Source organism: Nicotiana tomentosiformis, chromosome 5, assembly GCF_000390325.3.
Source record: "Nicotiana tomentosiformis chromosome 5, ASM39032v3, whole genome shotgun sequence".
NCBI classification, from domain to species: Eukaryota; Viridiplantae; Streptophyta; class Magnoliopsida; order Solanales; family Solanaceae; genus Nicotiana; species Nicotiana tomentosiformis.
The window spans coordinates 118,093,887-118,113,495 of record NC_090816.1 but is presented as its reverse complement, the minus strand read 5'-3'; the positions used below and the strand labels follow the sequence as shown (position 1 = coordinate 118,113,495).

Here is a 19,609-nt window from a genome sequence, read left to right as displayed (position 1 = left end):
GTTGTTTACCCGTAAAAGGGTATATTGAATTTATACGTGATTCATAGACAAGTGAATCGATTTGATCCCAAAATTATAAATAAATTAAATAAGAATATAATTAAGACTTAGCGTTGAAATCGAGATAAGACAGCAGAAATCTTTGTTACGAGAGTAGAGCTTTCGGAGGCAATAATAATGATCGTAATAAGCAAGAAGATAAAATGGTATTGAGCTTTGAAAAAAATATAGCATAAGTCTTGTTAGAAAACTCATCTCCTACAATGACTGTTGAACTCACTATTTATAGTTGTTCCTAGGTGTAACGACCCGACTTGTCATTTTAAGAAATTGTGCCCCGTTCAGTGACTTAAAATCTCGAGAAGCTTCGCAATATATATTGTGACCCGCATGTGTGGTCGAGTTTGGTTTTCGCAAGATTCAGAATTTAATTTAAAGAAAAATTCTCATTTTGAAGCTTAAATGGAAAGAGTTTACTAGAAGTTGACTTTTGAGCAAACGACCTCGGAAAAGAATTTTGATGATGTAAATATCTTCGTATGGCGATTTCGGACTTCAGCGTATGTGCGAATTCGGATTTGGAAGTCCGTAGGACAATTCGACGCATTTTGGCGAAAGTTGAAAAATAGAAGATTTTTGGAAAAATACTACTGAAGGGTGAATTTTTGGATAACGAGGTCGGATTTCGATTCTGGAGATGGGAATAGCTCCATTACGTCATTTATGAATTGTGTGCAAAATTTGAAGTCATTCCTGGTAGATTTGATACGTTTCAGCGCAAAATATAGAAGTAGGAAGATTTGCAAATTCAAAATTTGATTCGATGCGCGATTCGTAATTTTGGCATTATTTGATGTAGTTTGAAACATTGACTAAGTTCGTATTGTATTTTGGGATATGTTCGTATAATTGGTTGAGGTCCCGAGGGCCTTAGGCGAGTTTTGGATGGTTAAACGGACCAAAATTTGGACTTGAAGGAACTGTCAGAAATTTGCCACTGGTGTCATCGCATCTGCGATGAAATGGAGCACAAATGCGCAATCGCAGATGCGAAAGGAGCATGCCTGGGCAGTGGTCGCAGGTGCGAAAATTATCCCGCACCTACGAGACCGCAGAAGCGGAACTTCTCCGCATGTGCGAGAGGTCAGTGGTTAGTGGGCATCGGAGAAGTGAGAAATTTCTCGCAAAAGCGAGCTCACAGGTGCATGAAATTAGTCCGCAGAAGCGGAATCTAGGCACTACATTTAGGACCAAAAATGGTGATTTCGCCATTTTTAATTTGAGATTTTGGAGCTCGATTTCTGGGCGATTTTGGAGGAGTTCTTCACGACTTTGACTTGGGTAAGTATTCTATATCCTAAAGTGATTATATTTCATGAATCTATGATTATATTCATCATTTAATTCATATTTAAAAGGAAGAAATCAAGATTTTTACAAAATCTTTCAAAAATAAAAATTTAAGATTTGGAGGTCGAGTTGTTATTGGAATTCGATAAAATTGGTATAGGTGAACTCGTATCGGAATGGGTTTTCGAATTTCATGAAAATTATGTCGGGTTCTGAGAAACGGGTCTCGCGTTGACTTTTGTTGACTTTTTGGAATCAATTTTTAGTCGACGTATTATTATCCGGAATTATTTTCGATGAATTTTAACGAAGTTATACAATTAATTTGGATATATTTGAGCGGTCCGGAGGTCAATTCAAGCAAGAAGGCGATTTTAAAATATCAGCATAACTTCAAAAAAAAAAAAGTTAAGTATCTTGCCTAACCTCGAGTGAGGGAATTACCCCTTAGGCATTGAGTCTTATGTGCAATTTGTGTAATTGAAAACCATGTACGCGAGGTGAGGAGTACGTACTTGGGTTATATGTGCAAATTACATTGGTTAAAAATCTTTAGGCGCCCTTATGTATTAAATGGGAAATTATTGACACCTATTAAATTCTCTATTTGTCATGCCTAGATCCTAGTTTGTTGAAATTATTTTTACATGATGATTTGGTATAATTGCCACCTTGAATTTTATGTGAAATATTATTTTGTTGAGTTGTTCATTTCCGAATATTTTGTTGAGATTTTTGTGCACATTATAGTTGAGCCATGGGCTCCTTATTGTGGAAAATAAGGTATGGTTGATTTTTGTGAAAAGTAGTGATATTTGAGCACTTGAGGTGCAGTTTATGAGATGTGATATTGGCACATTATATTGTGGGAGTTATGTTCGATTGTTTGCACGAGATTTCTGTCGTACTATTGTTACTATTGATATTTGCACATGCGGTGTGAAAAGACGGTATATATATATATATATATGTGGGGGGGGGGGGGGGTGCGCATGTGGCGAGACAAAGTGGGAATATTATTGTGCACGTGTGGCGAGACAAGGTAGGCATTCACTTTACTATTGCACATATGGCGAGACAAGGTGGGCTATGCCGAGGATTGATTTGTGATGGCCTGGGGGCATTGTTGATGTCGCATATTTACTTTTGGGACTATGAGGCGGTACCTCGGTAGTACTCTTTTTGTTGATATTTTCTATGGTTGCACTTGCCTTTGGTTATTTTGTTTTTCCGTGATATGTAAATCCTTGTGTTCTTCCGCGATGTATTATTTGATTTTATTGTGTGTTTGTATTCCTTGTTGTAATATGTTGTCTTTGGCCCTTGTACGAGACTCTGAGAATTTGTGTTTCCAGCTTTTACTAATTTTTAAGGTTAAGTTATTTTGAATAAAAGAAATTGTTGGATGCTTTAATTCTTATAAGTTTCACATCCAAGTCAGGAACTATGAGGAGTTTCATTTTTATTGAAATGTTATTTGTTCCACCCAAATGATTTCTGAAATAAACTCATTCTTTTGTTGATTTCCTACTTGATTTAAATATTTTAAACTTACCTTATTGGGAATATATTGATCATGTGGATCTTATATACATTGATATTATTGGTACATGAGTAGTACGTGTAGTTGTGATAGAAATATGGACACGAGGTGCCGTGAAAATATAAAGGTGGGTTGAGACTCGTATTTGATGATTATGAAATGAGGTGTCACGGGGTGACTTCTAAATTGAAGAATTTTATTTTAAAGATATTTATTTGAAAGAGTTTTATATTTGAAGGATACATATTCGAAGGAAATATATATATTGAAGGTATTTTATTTGAAGGGTTCTTATGTGAAAGACTTGTTTAATTAGCTGTACTGGTGTTCTTTCTTATTTGTCGGAGCAATAATTGTGGTGTTCTTGCTGCCTTACTGTTTATACCACTGTCATTTGTTCTCGATTATTTTAGTATGACACATGTTATTTGACTAGTGAGTGTCTTGACTGTACCTCGTCACTACTTCACTGAGGTTAGTCTTGATACTTACTGGGCACCGATGTGGTGTGCTTATTTTACACTTCTGCACATTGTTTTTGTGCAGATCCAGGTATGTTTCGTTAGTAGTTGTGCGGGTCATTGCTGTGGAGACTCAATGTAAACCTGCTGCTGCGTTCGCAGGCTTCGGAGTCACCTTCAAGTTTTCATTTTGCATTGTTTATTCTTAGTTCTGGACAGTTGTATTTAGAATCTTTCTAGCAAACACTTTGTTGAGCTTATGACTTGTATTGCCGGGTTTTGGGAATTGTAAAACTTTAAGAGATTTATATTTCAAATTGTTAGATGTTGTTTAAATAACGTTATTGTTTCAATTAATGTTAGGCTTACCTAGTCCTTAAGACTAGGTGCCATCACGATACCCAAACGGAGGGGATTTTGGGTAGTGACAAGTTGGTATCAAGGTCTTAGTATCAAGCCCCTCGCCCCTCTTAAATGACAATTATGGGGGCCATTGAAGAATGTGTAACGGCAGGCTATGAATGTCATATTCTCTGTAACGGGCTACGCACTTAATGTTATAGAATAATCTCCATTAAATGTTACCGGGTGACAGACATTTATTTTGTCTTTATGAGCAACATTCCCTTCGGGAACAAACGAGATTGATGCTCTCGGACTTGATTGCCCTTTGCCTCACTTTTCATCTGCTTTCGACTCCACGTGTCGCTTTATTATGCGAGCATAAAATATGAACATATTTTACCCTATACAAAGGTAGAACTAGAATTATAGAGAGTGTCAATCCTTTGTGACGTGATTGTGAATTAAGTATAAATATATAACTTCTTTTCTTTGATAAAAAATAATTAACTAAATATATGTAGTTCGAGTTAAAGATACTAGTTACCTGACACCTAATACAAAATGTTAGAATTTACCTGTCAGCCGATCAAGAATGTTACCTCGATAAGTTCAACATTTAAGATTCTTATATTAAACTCATTGTGCTATAAAAATTATGAGTTTAAATTTAATCTTTAATAAAAAAAATTGTGAATTTCACATAAAAATTTATACTCCAGTCAAAAATATTAGGATCGAATGAAGTCGATGCTAAAATACTAGAACCACCCACCCATGTTACCTGTCAATTTTTCGTATACTTTTATAGCTGGATTAATAAAAAAGTATGTGAAGAGTCAAAGACTCAAGTGGATAAGTAATTTTGAAGAAGTTTTACAAATAGATGTCACGTCTTTAGTTGTTAACTAAGTACACGTGCGGCACTTGACAACTTGCTCACTTTTTTGCTATGCCAAGTCAGTCTTACCACACTCAAGATCGTTAAGGGAATGTTAGAACATAGGAAAATTACCAAAGGAAGCTTTGTATTAGAAAGAACTTGATTCGTTTGCTTAATGATTTACAAATGAATATCTCTCTTTATATACTAGTCTCCTAGGGGCTAGGGGCTAGTGAGTAAATAAAATTATTACATGAGTCCCTTATTATTTACAAGTAAGTCCCCTCTCTAGAACTCTCTACATAGCTAGAATCTTCTACGGACTTCCTTAACAATTCCATAAGGTTTTAGAGTATTCCCAGGGAAACCTCTATATTTTTCTAGAACCTTCCTATAAGTTCTAGCCTATTTCCTATGTAAGCTTTCCATATGGCAAAAATATATGCCAAGTAGTACTTACGTGGCATGATGATGTGACGGGTCATGAAATACATATCAACCAAAGTACGTGAAAGACCAAGGTTTGGCAATTGGCAACAGGCTGGTGGTTGTGTTCTTTAACAAGGTCAATTTCAGTTCAACTACATTATTAATATGGACACGAACTTTCTTTACTAGTATCATTTTCCACCAACTTCATCTGCATGGAAGTTGCATTTCTTAGGCCACAATTAGTTATTTATTCTGAACGTGTATGGTGGTGCTTCTGTAGAATAAGCTAATGCTATAGGCTTTCAAAACCATTCCTAACCCACCACCCAAGAACAAAGGCGGATCCAAAATTTAAAATGTAAGAGTTCTTACAACAAGCTCAAATTAATAAACGAATATAACTGGCGGGTCAAATGCTGTCCATCAGGAAGCATGTAAGAATGCAACAAAAGTTCAATATTCCTCAATTTCATACATCAAAATTGGTAATTCTCATCCTTTTAAATCTCAAAGCAGATTAACAATGGTCTGCAGAACAGACCAGTAGTTTAGTTTTGAACAATTACACTCTTGCAACCACTGAAATCCAGATTAGAGAAAAAAGGAGAAGAAAGAACAACACATCTTTCACAAGATTACAAGCAGAAGGCTGTTCGACGTTATCTTGCACGATGGATTTTCCTTCATCGGTCTCAATATGCATTTGCTTCCGACCAGCATCAATGTAACTTACCGTTGTCTACTGCTCGTGCTCTTTAATATTGACTATTGTACGAAGCAGGTCAACACCATGCTAATACACTTTGGTGCATGTTAGAAACAGCTAGTGCTGAAATAATTTAAGAGTTCAAATATTCTTCAAAGCCAACCTTTTCTAGTCTCTCCCCCTTGACCAGAACCTCATCTCTTCTGTCCTCTTGGTACTGGGCCATCCTACAAGGTGATCATTAAATTCCAAGTTATTCTCATAATCTCAACCGCGTCGAGCAATCTCTTTTTTTCTTTCTTGAGGGGTTTTTTGTGTGGGTGGATTTGGGGGGGGGGGGTTGTTAACTGAGCTAATAGCTTTAGAACATAATAATGTCAACTTCGATTAGAAAAATATCTTGAAGTTCTGTCATTACTTCCATTCACTGACATCTCATACTTGCTGTTTTATTTTATTTATCGTTTCAAGGATATTTTGCAAATACAAATCTCAAACTTACTCTTTCCAAAAATATGCAAGCTCTTTTCATTTTGATTCTAATGGCTATAATAATGCTTTTCTAGAAATTTTTGTATCGTCGTAATTAATTGAATTTAACGGAATATGAAGTGGAATCTAACAGATGTGTTAAGGTTATTATGTTTAAATCAATTCAAGGACATCTTTACTCCTAAAAATAATTAATGATTAAATTGCTAGCTTAGCCGAAATTTATGGGCTAACAGTGCAATGCATCCTCTCCTGTCTCTCGTGTACGTGTGGAGGGTAGATGGTGGGTAAAGGGGGGAAGGGAAGAAGAAATTTTTACAAGAAAAGATGAGGGAGGAAGGTTTCAATACCTAGCTTGCAACTTTATGTCGCTGATCCCTAACAATCTTACTGCCAGCAGACCAGCATTTGTGGCGTTGTTTATTGCAACTGTTGCAACTGGGACCCCTCTTGGCATCTACATATAAATGAATGTATGATATTTCAACTGCTTTCACCTAAATTATCTTACAAGCTGTATGCATAAAACTGATAAGAAACATTCCCAAATACCAAGTTGTAACTAGTAAGCCTGCTGGTTATACAGGCAACCACTACCATAGTCGCATCTTAAGATAGAAGGAAGAAAAGATATATATTAACTTCTGAAGCATTTCAAAAAGAAAATAGGCCTTTAATAGGTCAAGGCGCATGGCCACTACCAGCTGATATTTAGGCAAAATCAATCAATGAGATGGTTCCATCCCCAAGTCCAGGATGTTATATAACAGTAAAGCATAGAGCTCTGTCATAGAAATTTTCTTTTGATCCTTCAATGTTATTTTTGATAGAACTCTGTCATAGAAATAATGCTATTGCACTTAGTTACTACTCCAACTGGACCGAAATGGATAATGGGACTCATGTAGCCGACTCCAACTAGCTTGGTATTTGAGGCATAATTGTTATTATTCTACTTGACACTACTCCAACCAAGAATGTAGAAAAGTACAGGCAGCTAATTTTCACCAAGATCTTTGTTCTCTAAATAACCTACCATATGTTTTTCTTTTGCATTTCTTCTCTCTTTAACTTTAAAGCCTAAATTATTATCATTATCAAGAAAACTTTTGGAAGCAAATATTTTGTCTCTTTTGTATGTTTCCAGCAAGCAGACCCACAAATGCCATTGAATTTAGAAGAGACATTAATCCCCATAAGTACTGAGCTTGACATGACTGAATGCTATTGTTCTAGAGCAAAGACCAAAAGTACCTGAACAATGGACAATAGGGAGTCAAGTCCGTCTAATGTGGAAGCGCGTACTGGAACGCCAATAACAGGTAGTGGAGTCAATGCAGCAACCATTCCTGCTCAAGTAAAAAGCCACATTTAGTGCATACTAGAAGACCTACAACATGGTAAGTTATTTTGTGCTGTAAGACAACTGACCAGGTAAGTGGGCGGCACCACCAGCACCAGCAATTATTACTTGAATACCACGTTCCCGCGCAGACAAAGCATAAGAAAACATCATCTCAGGTGTACGGTGGGCTGAAACTATTTTTACCTGCATCATTACAAGATTCTTGGGTCACTTAGGAGGTGATGATACATACATACACTAGGCATGCCACCGAATGATATGGAAAATGAGGTCCAGTAGTTAATGGTAAATACTTCAGCAGGCACATCAAACTCTTTTAAAATCTTGGCAGCATCCTTCATAACAGGAAGATCTGAATCAGATCCCATTATGATCCCAACACGTGGTGCAACTGCATAGCGAACGAAAACAAAAATCATTATGTTCAACTAAATATTCGAACAATAATCTGCAGCTGGAAGAAGCTAATTTTACCTGTCCTTAATTTATTTGGTGTCTGTAAAACACAACAGTGTACCACTATAATATCATGCAGTTGGAAAAAGCATAGATCTCAAAAAATTGATTGGTTAACGTAAATTTACTTTTAAGTAGGAGAAATCATGCAGCTGGAAGACAGCTTAATATCGTTGCACAGAAGGAAGGATTGAGGAGAGAATATGACAGTAACAAGACGAAAACAAAAAAAGTGGGAGACCAAAAAGCAGGGGATACAAAATTAATGGTGGAGACATAAACGAAAAACTGGGAAATAATTTAGCTGATAACCTGAAATCCCGTTAGATGAGTGCAGAGTTCGAAATTTTAATATCAGACATCCATGTATGAGTCTCTCTAATATGCAAAAGTGCATTTATACTAGTAAGAAGTTTCAATATCCACATAAAGTTTGTAGCCTCTCCTGACATGAACCTTTGACCACCAATTTCAATAATACTTCTAAAAATAGAAATTTTTATCAACTTTTTAACTACTCCTGAACAGCTGACCAGTGTGTAATATTTACACACATAAAACTTGAATATGTTTATGAAAACATTTTGACAACTAACCTGCAGGCTGGCCATTAACACTTCCTTCATTTAGAATCACCCTTAGCTGAGCTTCCACAATGCCCATAGAAGGGCCAACTATTGTGATGTGTCCCATCTTGCGTTGCCTTCGCATCTCTACAAGTCATTGAAACATACAGTTTCAACTTTCTGGTGGCGTACTTGCTTACTTGTTTTTTAATGGAAAGATAAGCATTTAAGGTATACGAGGTCAAATCCACCAACCTGGCTTGTCATACCAATGAATAGATGCCCCCGTAATTCCCAATGCTCTTCCAATAAGTTGATTAGCTAAAAGAAATCCAGGTTCGCCCTAGAAGCAAAAACACAATGTTGGACAAGCGTATGAGAGTTGCTGCTCATGTATTAAGTACTAATGCAAACAGCAAATAGAGACTTCAAAAATGCATGAAACAGATTTGATGAAGATGTAGCATCATTTTGGATAAAGATAGCATTTACTAGTTCCTTCTGAGTTTAGGGCCCTTTTGTTCTCTTTTTTTTTTTTGTGATAAAGTTCTTTGTTTTATTTTCATCCTTTTTGGGGGTAGGGAGGGTTGAGGAGAGCCAGCCTAAAGATATGCCGGAAGTGAAAAACAAAGGATAGAAATAAACAGAAGGTTGAGGATATCCATTGAATACATTTGGTTGGCTAAAAGCAGCTCACAATTTAAACACCAATCACTGCAAGCCAGACAATATGATGTATTGGGGGGACAGATGGTAAAAGCAATAGTCCTGCAGCACATTCATGTGAAAATGCATATTCAAAAAGACAGAATGCCCATGTGTACAAATTTTCCTAAAGCATTCCAACACTAATTCAGTAATTAGCGATTAGTGAATCTCATCAAATTATTGGGGGGAGGAAAGAAAGAAAAATTAGTAAGGAAGATTACATCGTCTTCCCCCAATATGTTATACATGACTGCAGCAGGAGTTTTCATTGATGGATCACCAAGTGGAAGGCCAACCACAGCCCGCAAATGTTGCTCGAATTGTGAAGTGAAGCAAGCCTCAATGGTGTGATGCCCACTATTATGAGGTCTGGGAGCTACTTCATTTAGTAAAATCTGCAAGAAACTAACAATTACAGACAGGTTAAAAAGGCAGCCCGGTGCACTAAGCTCCTGCTATGCGCGGGGTCCGGGGAAGGGTCAGACCACAAGGGTCTATTGCATGAAATACTTTTGAAGAGATCAGCAAATGCATAAATACTGATTAAGTTCCTTATATATCGAATACATGTGGAAATTGCCAGATAACCTGACCATCTTCTGTCAAAAACAACTCAACAGCGAAGACTCCTGCACCTTCTAATGAACTAACAGCTCTGTGCGCAACGTCCGTTGCAAGTTTCATACTCTTCCAAGATACATTAGCAGGTGAATTTACGATATGACAAATGTTATCCCTGTTAACATACGGGATCCAGTAATCAGGAATGATGGTAGAGTCAACTTCTGAAAAGTTCATATTAACACAAAGGATACCACAAATGGTGAATATGTTGGCAAAGAAGCACAATCAAACCTGTGAATAGTTTCTACAACAGGGTAACATGCAATTGAACTATCCCTTCCCCTAGCCACAATCACAGAGAGCTCCTGAAATAAAAAGAAATGAAGTTACTTAAATATCTATCAAAATCTTTATAAGTTAGAAGAGACAGGCCAATTTGTGCCTAAGCAGTAGCGGAAGGTGGTGATTCTTCAAATGATTCAAAAACTTGAAATGCCCCGTCAGGTATAACGGAAACTTCCAGTCGTGTACTACAAAGCCCAAAGATTGCTAAAACAGGAGTAAATATGTTAAACCTTTGCGCTGATTATTAATATATTGTTATCTTTTTCAAAAAAAATGCTAAAACATGAGTAATAGCGAATTTATATTCTTGAACTCCTTAAGCTCAAAATTGTAGGAGTAAGGGGAAACTTCTCTTTCTAGAACTTCTTAAGCTCAAAGCTTTCCACTATTAGATCATGGAAAATAGTCACTCAACGAGGATAACTTTCAAATTCACTTTAGAAGATATATCTGAAGAGTGAAGATCCCCTTTTCAACATGTAATAATCCTCAAAAACAAAACCCAAAAATAATTCCACAGATGATTTGTATATGAATATACCAAACCAAACTAATATCAAACAAGATCAATCAAGCTACAAGTTGATTTCTTTTCGTCGGCTTGTCCATTCGATGTGAATTTGCGGTTTGCCTTGAACATCCCTGATTTCAAGAAGGTAGGTTTTCATCCAGAATTACAAGTTACGCAAAACCTGCTTCAATATCTATGTAAAGCTAATGATGTGTTGAGCTTCAAGATAATGGCAGTGAGATCTGACTAACATAACATCGCAGTATATATAGCACCAGATGAATATGATTCCTTGTATAATTGCATGAAGCAAAGACATATATAGTTGTATTCCTTTTAGTAGCAAGTGATTGGTAAATGCATATTAAACACCGCTGAACAATGAAGCAAATTCTAACCTTTACAAATGGCGCCCATTTCTCAACATATAAACCACGACCATATCCTCCAAGCACTGAAAATCAAGTTGAACCACATGTTACTACAGCCTGATTAAGCTTCAATTCTAAACAAACAAATTAAAAGTGGAAACACTGATTCTTAACAAAAGAAGCTCTCCAACTATTATTAGCAGATGATGTTCCCCTGAGATAGTATCATCTCAATATAAAGCCCACAAATGGGTTAATAAATCTTCATGTGGTTCTTGTGGCAATTTCAAACGCAGAATAAATTACAATGGTCATATTGGGGCTAGTGCTAGGGGTTATGATGATGTGCATGGCGGGTACGGTTTTGGGGATAGGAATGAGGGAGGTAATTCACGGTTGGATTTTGCTAGAGCTTTTAATTTGGTTATAGCTAACTCAAGTTTTCCGAAGAGGGAAGAGCACCCGGTCACTATCCGGAATTCAATGGGCAAGACTTGGATTGATTATCTTCTCTGCAGGAAATGTGATAAAGGTCTGTGCACTGACTGCAAGGTCATCCCAAGTGAGCACCTCACGACTCTACATAGGCTCCTAGTTATGGACCTGAAGATCAAGAGGAGTAGGAGGAAGAGGGAGGGGTGCAGGCAATCTAAGATCAAGTGGGATAACTTGACCAAGGACAAAGCTTAGGAGTTAGGGGAGAAGTTGTTGGCTATGAGGGCCTGGATATTAGGGGGGACGCGTCTAGTATGTGGTTCACGACTGCGGATTGCATTAGGGTAGCTGCTAGAGAGGTCTTAGGGGTCACGAAGGGCTCTCATGGGGGTCATAAAGGGGACTGGTGGTGGAATGGATAGGTTCAAGGTAAAGTGGAAGCTAAGAAAGCTGCTTATTTGAAACCAGTAGAGAGTACAAACGAGAAGGAAAAAAGGACTTATCGGGAGTGTTACAATAAGGCAAAGAAAGAGGCAAAGTTAGCAGTTACGACGGCTAAGAACGCGGCGTTTGCTCGTTTGTACGAGGAGCTCGAGGGCAAAGGCGAGGACAAGAGGTTGTACCGGTTGGCCGAGGTGAGGGAGAGGAAAGCCCACGACTTAGACCAAGTCAAGTGCATCAAGGACGAGGATGGAAAAGTGTTGATGGACGAGGCACTCATTAGGAGAAGATGGCACTCATTAGGAGAAGATGGCAGACATACTTCCATAAATTGTTGAATGAGGAGGGGGATAGACGCATTATGCTGGGTGAGTTGGAGCACTCCGAGAGTCGGCGGGATTTTGGGTACTGTAGGCGGATTATGGTAGAGGAGGTGGAAGGGGCGATGCGTAAGATGTGCAGGGGCAGAGCGACGGGGCCAGACGAAATCCCGATGGAATTCTGGAAGAGCGCGGGGCGGCCAGGTTTGGAGTGGCTCACTGGCCTGTTTAATGTTATTTTTAAGACAAAGAAGATGCCTGAAGAATGAAGGTGGAGTACAATAGTTACGCTTTACAAGAACAAGGGTGATATCCAAAATTGCAACAATTATAGGGGTATCAAGTTGTTGAGTCACACTATGAAGGTTTGGGAGAGCGTGGTGGAGGCCAGGGTGAGGAGATGCGTGTCTATTTTCGAGAATCAGTTTGGATTCATGCCGGAGCGTTAGACTACGGAAGCGATTCATCTGGTAAGGAGATTAGCGGAGCAGTACAGGGAGAGTAAGAAGGATTTGCATATGGTGTTTATTGACCTTGAGAAAGCATACGATAAAGTTCTGAGGAAGGTCATGTAGAGGTGTTTGGAGGTTAGCGGTGTTCCGGTAGCGTACATTAGGGTGATTAAGGATATGTATGATGATGCTAAGACTCGAGTGAGGACTGTGGGTAGTGACTCGGAGCATTTCCATGTGGTGATGGGGTTGCACTATGGATCGGCTCTTAGCCCATTTTTATTTGCCTTGGCGATGGATGTACTGTCGTGTCACATCCAAAGGGAGGTGCCTTGGTGCATGCTATTTGCCGATGATATAGTGTTGATTGACGAGACGCGTAGCGGAGTTAACGCGAGGTTGGAGGTTTGGAGACAGACCTTGGAGTCTAAAGGTTTCAAACTGAGTAGAACCAAGACAGAATACTTGGAGTGCAAGTTCAGTGACGGGACCCATGATGCAAACGAAGAGGTTAAGCTTGATGCTCAAGTTATCCCCAAGAGAGCGATTTTTAAGTATCTCGGGTCTATTATCCAGGGTAACGGGAATATTGACGAAGATGTTGCGCATCGCATCGGAGCGGGATGGATGAAGTGGAGGCTCGCTTCCGGTGTTTTGTGTGATAGGAATGTGCCGCTAAGACTTAAGGGTAAGTTTTATCGAGTGGTGGTTCGACCAGTTATGTTGTATGGGGATGAGTGTTGGCCAGTCAAGAACTCCCACGTGCAGAAGATGAGAGTAGCAGAGATGAGAATGCTGAGATGGATGTGTGGGTGTACCAGGAGAGATAGGATTAAGAATGAAGCTACCCGGGACAGAGTGGGAGTAGCCTCCGTGGAGGACAAGATGCGGGAGTCGAGGCTGAGATGGTTCAGACATGTTAAGAGAAGAAGCATTGATGCTCCTATTAGGAGGTGTGAGAGGTTGACCTTGGAGAGTTTGAGAAGAGGTCGAGGTAGGCCTAAGAAGTACTAGGGAGAGGTGATTAGGCAGGACATGGCGCTGCTTCAGCTCACTGAGGACATGACCCTTGATAGAAGGGTGTGGAGGTCGAGGATTAAGGCACAAGGTTAGTAGGTAGTTTATAGTTGTTCACCGATAGTCTTAGTAGCATGCATGTCCCTTCATATTCTTAGATTTTTATTACGTTATGTGGTTTTGTTCGCCTCAGGTATTGTATTCCTTATTGCTATTATTTGGTACTACTTATCCTTTATCTCTCCCTTTTTCTTTTCTCTTCCATCTTTCTTCCTTCCTTGCTTTCCTCTTCTTCTTCTTCTTGCCCTTCCTGAACCGAGGGTCTATTGGAAACAACCTCTCTACCTACATTAGGTAGGGGTAAGGTCTGCGTAAAGACTACCCTCCCCAGACCCCACCTGTTGGGATCAAACTGGGTTTGTTGTTGTTGTTGTTGTTGTAATAAATTAGAAAATCCATGGACACTTTTTATCTAGTCATTTCTTCTCCCCAAGGCCTTATTTTTGCACATAAAAATTTAAGAAGTAAGCAAAGCAAATACTTGTGCGAATTTGAACGGATTGGCATACTACCATTAACAGCAGAGGACAGCTCCTCCTCACTTTTAGCGACAGCATTGCCACGACCATCATACGCCAATCTCCTGCTCTTTATCATAAGAGGATAACCAAACAGGTCCCCTGCTCGTCTAGCACTTTCAAGATCATCAATCTGTTTTAGTCATATTTTCCGCATAAGTGAAAACATCAAATTTTATCAAAGGGAGAAGAAATATGAACATAAGCAATCCTTGCCACGACAAGTCAACCTGCATAAACTTAGGAAGTGGGATAGCATGACGAGAAAAGTGGACCTTCTGAAGATATTTATCCTGTTACAAGAAAAAATGAGTTAACCAAGCAAACAAATGCTGTTAGTATGAGTAACCAACGAAATAATCTCAATAATTGCATATCAAATATGACACTTTTATTCTAATTAAGACATGTTGAAAAATTAACCTGGATTATACGAATAGTAGAGGCCTTGGGTTGGCAATCCACACCTTGTTGCTCAAGCTTCTCTAGTGTGGCAACATCAACATGCTCGATCTCAACGGTTAGTACTCCACACCTGCTTTCACATCCAAATTAGCTTGTTGAATAATCAAAATCCATAAACATAAGATTTGCAAATGACAAACCTTTTCCCAAATTCTTCAACAGTGGCACTGTCATCATAGCTTCCCACGACATGTTGATGTGCTAGTGCACTAGCAGGACAATTCTCCATTGGGTCCAAGACAATCACTTTGATCGCCATCTGGGATGCCGCTTCACACAGCATACGACCCAGCTGCCCTCCTCCCAAAACACCCACAACCATTTCTGATATTCCATGGACTGCTGAACAACTGCATTATTTTCACAGTTAACACATTCTAGAGCATCATTAACATAATTAAAAGAAAAAAGACAGTTAAAAATAGCACTAGAAATTTAAACAACCATTAAAAAGGTATAAACTATCTAAAGCAATATTTTTACTAATGTTCATGAAGAGCGCAATAACAAATAAACTTCCAAATGCAAAGAGTAGCTAGCAGGTAGTATAAAATCTCAAAAGGAAAAGGATTTCAATAAATTCCCAACAAAAGCTGAGCAAGTAAAGTGCCAAATTTCAATTAACGCCACCCCACCGTAAACTCATAAAACCCAATGAGCAGCAAGCGATTATCTGCAATTTGCACAAAGAACTAACTACTAACATATTAAAGATAGCAACTTTACATATTCTTGAGTAAACCCAACATCAAATTAAGAAAAAGAAAAAAACCATTCTTTACAGACTGAAAACAAATTAAATAAGAAAAAAACAAGAAAGCTGGTAGTAAAGTACCTGGGTGAGTCCTTTACAACTTCCAAAGAAGCTTTGCAAGACAACATAGTTGGGGTGTGTTCAGATTGTTGTCTCATTAAAGATGATGAAAACACAAAGCTGTGATTTTTAAAGAACCTGGTACTTTTTTTAGGATTGACAGCTAAAATTGGAGAGGCAAAACTGCTTCTCTGAGGACTAGAAACTGTTGGAAGAGTATTGCTTAGGCTCAGCATTCCCTCTCTCTATGTTTCGCCCGACCAACTGAGAAGTATAAGGTAGCAAGAAAGACAATAGGCGCACGGTGGGGAGAACAGAGCAAAGGAATCTGTAGCAGAAAACAAGTGTTTTTAGTCGGAAAGTTAAAACTAGGTTTCTTTTGGGGGGTGGGTTTTTTGTTTTAGCAAATATATTCACCTATTGAAAATGTTAGAAGTTGATAAAAATTTATAGCATATCATCAGCTTTTAAAGTTAAAATTAAATTTAGAGCACCTTATCTGTGAATGTTATTTTAATTACATGACCTTTTTCATATAAAATAAATAAAATAACATAGGAAAAATATAATCCATGTTTGAATGGAATAACGTAATATCATCCATGTTTGAATGGACTAACGTTTTGCAATAATTGTTGAAATAATACATGTGCAAATGCTTTATTCCTTTGTTATATAGTTAGTTGCTCAAGTTCTATTATCATGCCTCACTATAATTTGTGTCTTACATATCTCTTTGGTTTTATGGTTGCAATACTCAACCTATTGAAATAACTAGTTTGTAGGTATGGACACTTCCAGTGTACCCTAATGAGTATTACTCCCTTCGATCTATTTTAATTAATTTTTGAATTTTTTTTTGTGGTTAACAATATTTGATTTTTTCAATTATGAAAAAAAAATTAACTTATTTTTTTCAAAATAATCCTCGAAATCTGTTATATTTTTAAGGGAAAAGAGTCAAAAATACCCTTCTACTATGCAAAAGGGATCATTTAAACCCTCCGTTACACTTTCGGTTCACCACTACCCCGACATTACATAATTAGTGTAAAAATACCCCTCCACTGTTAGAACTTTCCGTCATGGTGAGTAATATTGCATGTGGCCTGACATGTCAATGACGTGGGGCATGCCACGTCACGGGCCGGGCCCACCTTCTCCCTTCCATCTCATTCTTCTTCCACTACCACCTCCCCCTTCACTCAACCACTGCCGCTACACTTGGATTCTCTATCAGTTGCAGTTGCAGCACATAGGCTGGCGTTTGAGCGTATTATAGAGCTTAAGACCTCGTAAGTAATGTCCCTAAAGTCTAATAATTCAGTAGAGGTAGTGGAAAAATTAAAAATAGTTCTTTCCCTTAAGGCAAGTCTTTGAACACCTCTCTCCAAAGTGAGAAACTAAGCTTCTTGTGGTGGCTACTGCAAATGCCATGAGAGTTCAAATAAGATTGGAAGTGTAGTGGAGATCTGAGACACCCCACGTTGTACTCAGTTGGATCTTGAAATACCCTAGGAGAGGTTGCTGCAATTCTGTGGCAATTTTATAAAATAACTTTGCGACCTAGTTTTTTTTATTTTTACTTTGTAATCCAATTAAGAGCATCAATGCTATTAATAAAAATTGGCTAAAGACTAATATAAAAGTTATTTGGCTCACAGTAAATTAAGAGAAAAATGATTGTCATTTTACAAAAAGAAAATCCAAATTTTATATATGGAAAACACTACAATCTGATAGGAAATTCCTAATACGGAAGTTGCAATCTTCCGGTAGGATCTAGACTGAATAATAAATTAAAAAACAGTGCTGATTGTTGAAGATCAATGGGCAAATATCAATGGCAACATTCATCTTCACCTTTTAGAATGCTAATAAAAATATTTTTTTTTTGAGCTTTGTAAAATTGAAGGGAGCTGTGAATGAACTAGTCAATGGTGATCAAAGAGAGATGGATGAACTTTGTTCAAGATAATTGTCGATGGAGGTGGTGAATAAAACACGGAGAAGAAGGTGAAAGAATGTTGTCTATGGTGGTCAAGAATGGTGGTCTAATGGTGTGGAAGAATTAGTGAGTGGTGAAGGAGGAGTTAGTGGTGGCGGTGGTGGTTAGTTGAAGGGGAGGTGGTGGCGGGTGGGGAGGAGAGGGGAGGGGAGAGGAGTAAGATAGCGTTGGGGTGGTGAGGTGGCGTACCACACGGCATCCACCATATTGACATGTCATGTCCCGTGGAATGGTACTCGCCAAGGTGGAGGATTCTAACGACGTAGGGGTAATTTTAGATCAGTTATATAATGTTAGGGTTATTAATAGACCAAAAGTATTATTGTGGTATAAACGATCCTTTTCACATAGTAGAAGGGTATTTTGACCAATTTTCCTACTTTCAATGAACAAATTAAGTCTAATATGGTCAATTTTATTGTTAAGTAATGCTAAAGGTTGGATTACTTAATATGTGTGAAAATGAACAAAAAATCAATTAAAGTGGACCGAAAAGAGTCGATTTTAAAAAGAAAAAATTACGCAACACATCAAACATTTATACTGTATTTATCATTCGTAGCTATATTTTCAGCAAATTTACCATCCATAGCTATATTTGAATTTTAAAGCAAATCTATGAAATAAGAGATTAATTATTTTGCATTGAAATAAGAGAGCAACAAGCTCTCGTAGCTTAGTTAATTAGACGGCGCACTTAGTTAGTGGAGGTCTTAGTTTGTGTATTTTGCCTTAGTTGTATTCGAACGAATACAATCGATATAAGTTGTATCTTTTGTATACACCTTTGTATTTTGCCTTGTTTACCGTTGATACATGTTGTATTCATTCGCGCAATGAATACAATTGCGCGAACGAATACAGTTGATACAGGTTGTATTCGTTGCGCGAACGAATACAATTGATACAGGTTGTATTCGTTGCGCGAACGAATACAGTTGACACAGATTGTATTCATTGCGCGTTTGAATACAAGTGATACAAGCTAGTAACAACTGAGCAGTAGCTACAAATAGTAATTAGACAAACTATACTTACTATGCTCTAAACTATAGTGCTTTATGAAATTCCTCTTTTAAAAATAACATAAATACAATTAAAATGTATTTTTGGTTCTAAAATAAAATTTAATTGCAAATTCCTAAAAATAATGGATGTTGATCCTACTTAGCTAATTTCATAACATGAGAAACTTTACCCCATAAAGACCTTGGATACCTTAGATGCCAAGGTTCCTTATTTTACCATGATCCAATCTATGGAAGCATTGGTTTATACATTCCTTTTAGGATGTGTTTGGAAGTTTATTTGAAAATCCGTAGTGAAATTAGGTTTGAAATGACTAAAATGGAAATTTAAGTTTGGAAGTTTGACTGGAGAGTTGACTTTTTGATATCGGGGTCAGAATCTAGTTTTGGAAATGTTCACACCTCCGTTATGTCATTTATGACTTGTGTGCAAAATTTGATATCAATCAGACTTGATTTGATAGGTTTCGACATCGAATGTAGAAGTTGGAAATTCTTGAGTTTCATTAAGTTTGAATTGAGGTGTGATTTGTGATTTTAGCGTTGCTTGATTTGATTTGAGGTTTCAAATAAGTTCGTATGATATTTTAGGACTTGTTGGTGTATTGTGTTGAGGTCCCGAGGGCCTCAGGTGAGTTTCAGATGGTTAACAGATCAAAAGCGGGACTTAGATACTCCAAAAGCTGCTGCAATTTTTCTGCTAGAAATGCTTTCAAAATCGGACTCCCTGTCAAAATGGGACTCACTGACAAAATCAGACTCCTTCACAAGATCGAACTCGGATTTGAGTAAAACTGGTATGGTTGGACTCGAAATTAAATGGGTTGTCGTATTTTGTAAGTTTCTCCGGATTCCGAGACATGGTCCCCACGGACAATTTTTGAGCTAATTTCTGATTTTATTGAAAAATATAATATTTTCTTATGAAATTGATTCCTATTATTTTTGTTGACTG

The 19,609-nt window shown here is 37.8% G+C and overlaps 1 protein-coding gene across 2 annotated transcripts; it reads right to left on the bottom strand.

Annotated features, from left to right (window-relative positions):
• Positions 1-5,459: 5,459 nt before the first annotated feature.
• On the bottom strand, positions 5,460-15,997 carry LOC104116449 (phosphoribosylaminoimidazole carboxylase, chloroplastic). Of its 2 annotated transcripts, XM_009627307.4 has the most exons (16): positions 15,640-15,997; positions 14,945-15,154; positions 14,763-14,874; positions 14,570-14,632; positions 14,334-14,472; positions 11,124-11,179; positions 10,161-10,234; positions 9,894-10,041; positions 9,527-9,700; positions 8,853-8,940; positions 8,628-8,744; positions 7,869-7,966; positions 7,641-7,758; positions 7,464-7,558; positions 6,560-6,666; positions 5,460-5,944 (listed from the first exon to the last, which is right to left on the bottom strand). In XM_009627307.4, the coding sequence occupies exons 1-16, from the start codon at positions 15,852-15,854 to the stop codon at positions 5,851-5,853; spliced, it is 1,908 nt and encodes a 635-aa protein (XP_009625602.1). In that variant the 5' UTR covers positions 15,855-15,997; the 3' UTR covers positions 5,460-5,850. The 2 variants fall into 2 exon arrangements, with proteins under 2 accessions (XP_009625602.1, XP_009625603.1); XM_009627308.4 differs by lacking the exons at positions 10,161-10,234; positions 11,124-11,179; positions 14,334-14,472; ... (2 more) ...; positions 14,945-15,154; positions 15,640-15,997 and having other exon boundaries at positions 9,527-9,710; positions 9,894-10,035.
• Between the last annotated feature and the right edge of the window lie 3,612 nt (positions 15,998-19,609).